General features: G+C 41.8%; 1 protein-coding gene across 1 annotated transcript; it reads left to right on the forward strand.

Annotated features, from left to right (window-relative positions):
• Positions 1–1,033: 1,033 nt before the first annotated feature.
• On the forward strand, positions 1,034–5,698 carry drgx (dorsal root ganglia homeobox; the record flags this gene model as incomplete). Its single annotated transcript, XM_080507236.1, has 6 exons — positions 1,034–1,091; positions 1,859–1,959; positions 2,696–2,797; positions 4,352–4,521; positions 5,104–5,216; positions 5,331–5,698. The coding sequence occupies 6 exons, from the start codon at positions 1,034–1,036 to the stop codon at positions 5,696–5,698; spliced, it is 912 nt and encodes a 303-aa protein (XP_080363362.1).
• Between the last annotated feature and the right edge of the window lie 2,007 nt (positions 5,699–7,705).

Consider the following 7,705-nt stretch of genomic DNA (forward strand, 5'->3'; position numbering starts at 1 on the left):
ATCTGAGGAAGCGAAATAAATCGCGGGACCCCTTGCTGTGAACAAAATCAAAAATTTGGCCTTGTGAGTGTTCTACATGCGCAACCCCTTGTAAAGTGGACCCGCTAACGCACCCTGACGAGCCATTAACCCGCCCGACAGTCAATCTAAAACCCAAAAGCAGTCATCCTCCTTTTTTTAATATATGAAAGAACCAAATAAAAAGTGCAGCGGGTATGTGTGCATGTTTATGGTTAGGGAATATGCCTGACTCTGGAATAACAATCACTTGTGATGAATTTTTTTATTTTTTATTTTTTTGGCTCCAGAGCAGTAATGCCGTTTTCCACCATGGGCATGTCTCCCATTTCTCTCTCTCTATCTCTCGCTCTCGCTCTCTCTCTCTCCGTCTTTCTTTCTGTTTTTCTCTCTCACACACACACACACACACACACACACACACACACACACACACACACACACACACACACACACACACACACACACACACACACACACACACACCAGGGGTTGAGGGTGAGAGAGACAAAGCCGTGATAATCCGATTAGGACCAATTAGGCGTGAGATTCTGCGACACAGGCTGAAAGCCTTAACACTCTGTAGACAGTTATACAGTTATAGAGACATCTGGACACTCCCAGAGAGGAACAGGGGGAGATAGATGTAAGTGTGGTCTCTGTGTGTGTGTGTGTGTGTGTGTGAGAGAGAGAGAGAGAGAGAGAGAGAGATAGAGAGAGAGAGAAAGAGAGAAAGAGAGAGAGGTGGACACTCCCAGACAGATTCAGAGAGTCAGTGGAGCAGCAGCCACTTTCCTCCAGAGCGCGAACTCGCATCAGCATCCTCCGCAGGTAGGATGCGCTCTCGCTCACTCTACTTTGAACGCGTCTTAGTGCGATTTAACCAAGTCATTTCTTTCACCTCACATTCGTATCGTACTTGCAGATGATTTTTTTTTTTTTTTTTTTTGCCAGATGTGAATGAAACTTTTGTCTGTGTTCCAGGTTGAGTTCCGCCGCTCCGACACGAACCAGGATGTTTTACTTTCACTGTCCGCCTCAGCTGGACGGAGAGTGCTGTCGCTCCAACACATGTGAGTTTCTCTTGCCTTTGATTGTCACGTCATTTCATACAACCCGAAGTGATTTCCGATGTCTCTGTTTTAGAGGCGTGATGTGAGAAGTTTTGTGTCGCTTCAGCAGCGAGTGCGCACGGAGTGTGTGTTGTTAGAGAGATCGCACAATAGGCCCGAGCAGATGTTTTTCTTTTATTCTAAGATATTTCAAACGAGTGATCTCAATTGACAATTCAAAGTAAACAGATCAAAACAATATTTTTTAGAGTAGTTTTTTTTTTTGTTTTGTTTAAATTGTGATGACCGGAAAGGTGCACCGTCAAACACTTTAAAACACGTTTCCCTAATTCAAACTTTGCGCGTAGCGCGTGAACATCTGACTCATCTATTTTGTGTTTCTCACACATATACATATTCGTGTCGGGGCTAAGCCTGATCTCCCCTCCGCTGTGTCAATCTGTTGGCTGTTTGGTGGTTTCGCCCCGGGGCAGAAGGGGCGTTTTGTCCCGGGCACAGATGTTGGGTGTCATGGCTCTTAGCCCGTCATGGTTCCCCTCGGACACACAGCATCAATGTTTCATGCACCTAATGGAAATATAAACTACATCTTCTTGTGCCAATATTTATAATATTCTTCCTGACGCATTTCTGGTTGATTCAAAGTTGCTGAATTGATTTAAACGCAAACTAAAAATGTGATCATTTCAGTTGACAACATTTAATCCAGCTGCCAAACTGTATCTTTTTTTTTCTTCTTCTCTTTTTTTAATCAACTCATTTTTCAGTGAACACAAGCGGATTTGGCAACCACGCCCCGGCTGACTTTGATGATGGATTTCTTCGCAGGAAACAGCGCAGAAACAGAACCACGTTCACTTTGCAACAGGTAATTAAAAAATATCGGTTGGAAGAAAAGGAGGAACGGGCCAATCTGAAACTTCAGTTACACACACACACACACACACACACACACACACACACACACACACACACACACACACACACACACACACACACACACACACACACACACACACACACACACACACACACACACACACACACACACTATTAAAAAGTAGGAAATTGCTTGTTTTATTAAAAAAAAAAAAAAGTTGGCCAAGTTTTGAGAATGAGGGACTTTGGCAGAGTTTTGCCTTCGAGATAATCATCACGGACAGAAATTAAGGCCTTGATCATTGGCTGGACGACAAACCAAAAAAAACGCAATATCGTAATTGCTTTATATACATGAAAATACAAATACTGGATTAAAAAAAAAACTTAATAAAATAAAAACCTCCATAAATTATTTGTCACTTCTAATACTGCGTGGGGAAAAGTGTAAATTGCTTTCTGGATACATCTATCCTTATTTGATGTAAAGCCAATGTTTGAGTTTATTTTAGTCTAATTTGTTGGATCCACGCAATAGATTTTTTTCTTCTTTCAAAATACAATTAGAAAAAGATGTATGATGAGAAAGAAAGAAAGAAAGAAAGAAAGAAAGAAAGAAAGAAAGCAAGAAAGAAAGAAAGAAAGAAAGAAAGACATTGTGAAATTCAAGTAAGAACACAGCAGACAGTGCGGATGAACCTTGCCTGTGGTGGTGCGTCCTGCAGCTGGAGGCTCTGGAGGCGGTCTTCGCTCAGACTCACTACCCGGACGTCTTCACTCGGGAGGAACTGGCCATGAAGATCAACCTGACCGAGGCCCGGGTGCAGGTACGTGTCCTGGCCACGTCTGACCATGCACGAGAGGCTAAATTAAGCCACTCCGTCATTCCTGCGATGCACTTTAATAACATCAACATAATGGTTAATATTAGATTAGCTTGATTAATCGGTCATTCATAATTAACCAGCGATAATGTTCTTCACTAATTTGTCTTAGAGGCAGGGATACATCACCCACCCCTTCTCCCTGTAAAGCCATGTGTGCTTTAAAAGTAAGAGGGGAAAAGTCTGCACGCTACTAAAACTCTTTATTTTATTTATTTCTTTTTTTTTGTCTGTCCTATTCGGTCGCACACAAACACACACTTGGAAAAACACAAACACACACCGCGTACCTTCATTTTGGCAATTTATATTCCACTCCTGCCCTGCACATATGCGCCGTTATAAACTTGGCCAGATGTAATTAAGTTATGTGTCCTGTATGTAATTTCCTGCATTCCAGATTTGCTTTTGGGTTTTGTTGTGCGCGGAGATCTAATTGTGGGAAATATAATAGTTTGCCTTTTGTTCCCCAGGGTCATCTTACTATCGCTTAAACCCAATGGCGGGGTTGATAATGGAATCCAGTGCTGTAAATTAGGGATTGTAAACAAATTATTCCTCTCCTAATCCGATTACCACATTCCTATTATTAAATCTGAACATGAATCCACCGCAGTATGCAGGGATATTAAACTTACATTATTATTAGAAAATAAATTTCCTTTCTGTTGTAGTGTTGTTGCCCCCCTTTTTGTAAAGTGTCAATGGGCCTCCCCCGCATTAAGAGCACTCCGCAAATTGAGATTAATGGAGCAATTATAGCCCATTCAGAGATGGGTGTGTGTGGGGGGGCGCGACTTCTAGCTGGAAGGTGCAGGGGTGAGATAAGTCCATTGCTTGTATTGTTGTACTGCCACCAAAATGTTGTCCTTTCTTTATGCCGAATGAATGCATGTGTTTTGTTAGGCTGTTGACATCATTTATACCCTGGAATACAATGGGAAGGGATGCAGAGCACATGCACACCGACTCTAACCTCCATTCACACACATCATGATTAATGCCTGCTAGAACCAAGTCCTAATCGAATCTGATGTTGTCAAACAATCACTAAATAGGGAAATAAACGACTTCATCATAGCTGCCTCTCTCTCGGGCAGCACAACTGTCAGTGGGAAGTCATTAAAATATGATAATGAAAAATTGCTCAATTAAATGTTGTTATAGGCAGTGACCTTCATTTGATTAAGATAGCAGAACTTGGCTATATGTTTTCAGGCTCTCAGCTGCGTGGATGGGGAAGTTTTGGGGATAAGTCAGGGACTGAGGGTCGTCATATGGCAAATCCAGACACCTCTTCATATGCTCTTCAGAAGAAAACAAACATCAAAAAAGAAACATTTAGATCAACTCTAGAGGAAAGGATATTTACGCCTGATTAAGAGAAAAATATATATTCTGAAAATTCCCATAAAAAGAACATAATGTGGAGGCATTCCAGTTAATCCATGAAGATTTTTGTTCATTTCGTCTTCCCATTTTTTTTTTTTATTGCAGGTTTGGTTTCAGAACCGCAGAGCAAAGTGGAGGAAGACAGAGCGAGGAAGCTCAGACCCTGAAGGAGGGAAGGAGATGGGCGAAGGCACACCTCCATCCCGCAGCATCAACTCTCAGTCCCCGGTGGATCAGGGCAGAAAGCAGAAGGAACCGCTGGAGATGCAACAAAGGTGAGAAAGAAAGACAGATGGATGATACTTTGAGCCGTTACTGCAGCACTCATGTTGATACGAGGGCGTTGGCACAATAGAATTCCTGGAGTAGAGTGGCAGGCTGGTCACATCACTGTAATTCAAATAAAATTATTTACAGTGATAAAAAGCACGCCAGTTGCATTTCATAGGAGATGTACGCCACCTCTTCTCACTTTACACCCGGAGAAGAAGGTAGATTTTTGAAAACCTCCAGAAAATATAGAAATCTACTCCCAAATAGCCAAACTCACCACAGGCAAACCAGAGTTTATTCATTTTCTACATTCACTCTTATTTTACACTGTCAGCCAAACCTGATAAACATTTTGCTGTTTCTATAACAATGACAATTAATTTAGGCTCTGATGTATACATGACAACAAAAAAAAAAAAAAAAATTGTGGAAATAAATGTCTTTTCAGTTGTTTTGATTCTGATTACAACCATTTAAGACACACGTATATGATAGTAATTTATATTTTTAGATGTGTAGGTGCACCAATAGAATTTAAATGTCAAATTAAAAATTTTAACTAAATGTGTTTCCGTTTTGTCTAGCATCAACAGGACGGTGGGTCCTGGTGGTCCATTCTTTCCATCTTGTATACCCGGCACGCTCCTCAATTCCGCCACCTATGCCCAGGCCCTCTCGCAGGTCGCCACGCTCAAAGGTAAAACTTTTTATAATTATTTTCCGATGAGCAATCCTGATAAAGATAATGATGATCTGATTTGTTTTGGAAATCTCGTTACAAATCCCGCTTTTTGCATTCTTTTTTTTTCAGGTAATGGTTTGTGCTCCTGCTGCGTTTCTGACCCCATGGGCTTGTCCTTCCTGCCACCCTATGGTTGTCAGGGCAACCGCACCGCAAGCGTGGCCGCCCTGCGCATGAAGGCCAGGGAGCACTCGGAGGCCGTGCTGCAGTCCGCCAACCTGCTGGGCGCAGCAACTGGACCCGGTGGCCTTTCTGGAGTCGGTGTGAGCTCAGCCGGGGTGGTGAGGCCCGCGGTGGGTCCCGCCATCGACGTGCCCGGCGCCGTCGTTAGAGGGGGAGACGGCTCCAGTCCCAGCCCGACCGCCAAAGTCCCGGTCCTGGGCAGCGGCTCTGACAAACATCCTCACTGCACCAAGGAGGCGCTGGAGAAAAAATGAGGCACTGGACACAACCAAGGATGTACTGATACTCTAAATCTGTGTGATCGTGCCCGTTATTACTTCTCCACTCTCCTCTGGTCTGATGACCAACCAAGCACAACGACTGGCCCGTCCAAAAACTGCCTGGAAACAAACTTTTCTGCTGTCACAATTTATGGATGCAAACATTAAAAATATTTATTTGACAGTAAATTATCATTGTGAGAAATGCTGATGATTTGGGGCCTCGTCACCCCAATAAAAGCACAACTGTGGTTATGGATCTATATCTGTCCTCATGCACTCTTGGACTCTGTTTGAAGGAGTAACATAGACACAACACGTGTGCAACAAAGAAATGTTAGATAATGTGAATTTAAATATTACATCTCCTCTGTGTTTCATGAAGAGGACGGATGCTTACATTGTGAATGTTACTGCATGTAAACTGTGTGTGTAGAGCTCCTGCCAGGACAGCGAGGGCTTTTTTGCAGCATTTTTGGCAATATGACCGACACTGATGCCATCAGGTCAGTGACGGGCTCAAACAGTCGCCTCTCATTCTGTTGATTTTAAAGTGAAAGTGCACTTTAATATTAATCAGCCATTTTTTTGTGTGTGTGTGTGTGTGTAAACATGTACATGTGCCAGAATACAGTATGTTGATGTGTGGGGGCACGGGTGGGCCGACAGAGCAGCAGTTGTGCCTTCCACTCTGTTAGCACATCTGTAGCGCCAGCAGACAGGAGACACACCAGTCCTGTTGTGACATGTTCTTTAAAACAATTAAAGATGTAGTCGCTCATGTTCCTCTCCTGTTGCCTCTTGCTCCAGCCATCTGTTCTGTTACATTATTTATCAGCTTCCCTTAAAGCCAGGAGAGGAGCACAATTGTGACTCCTAACATCTATATACTTTTAGGAATGCTTACCCTCTCTTTTCCTCTTTCAGCCACATTTAAGCATTTTTTTAAAAACAAATAAACCCCATTAAATGTGATGTATGCTTTTTATTATGTTGAATTTACATCTTATATATATATAAATGAAATATATTTTCACGTCACCTCAGGGCTCTATACATCTTGTGTTTATCACAGGCAATATATTTGTTGATTCATTATTCTGAAATTCCTCACCAGAATGACTCCTGAATAGAGGCTCAGCTGATCAGATTGAGAATACTTAACCGCGGCACACACCAGTACTAGTTCGGCTGATTCAATTTGCGTCCTTGAGGATTCTCAGGAAATTACTTTTGATAGTCAATAACACAATTAAGTAAACTACACACACATTATCATGAATAATTGATAAGAAATTATGTATTACCATGAAGTACTGGTTCAATAATTGATGAGGCGACACCCTGGTGACACAGAAGAGGGAGATAATGTCAGAAGTCGTGCCAGGTTGTACATTGAGTACAGAGCGTCCTCTCTTTTTAACGACATTTCGTGCGTGTGTGTGAATGTGTGTGTGTGTGTGTGTGTGTGTGTGTGTGTGTGTGTGTGTGTGTGTGTGTGTGTGTGTGTGTGTGTGTGTGTGTGTGTGCATGCATGTTGTAAATATCTCAAAACTATACCAATAAAGTAACGCTTTTGCAAAATTACTTTAAGACGTTATTTTTTAAGATTTTACTTTCCCCCCCATTTCATACTTCTTGTGTAATTATTTACAGAATACATGACATTTAAAAAATTTTTTTTAAATTTTAATGTATACATGTGACAAAATAAAAAAAAATAAAAAAACAGTACATAAACAGTGTTTAGGCCTCTTCTAATGCAGGTATTCTGCTGAACCTATTGATGCAGCAAAATAATATTAACAAAAACATTATTGTTCTAATACAATGATTTCGGCTTTAAGTGCATGAGAGAGCTCCAGAGCAAAGATGTTAAGCCCAGTGACATGGCAGCTAATGATAACACAATATCCTTATACAAATCAGTTCCCTTTCCCAAATGTACCAGTGTGGACAAGAGAATCCAGCAAACTCACACAAAAGCCGTGAAAAACACAT

This window comes from Blennius ocellaris, assembly GCF_963422515.1.
Source record: "Blennius ocellaris genome assembly, chromosome: 13".
Taxonomy (NCBI): Eukaryota; Metazoa; Chordata; class Actinopteri; order Blenniiformes; family Blenniidae; genus Blennius; species Blennius ocellaris.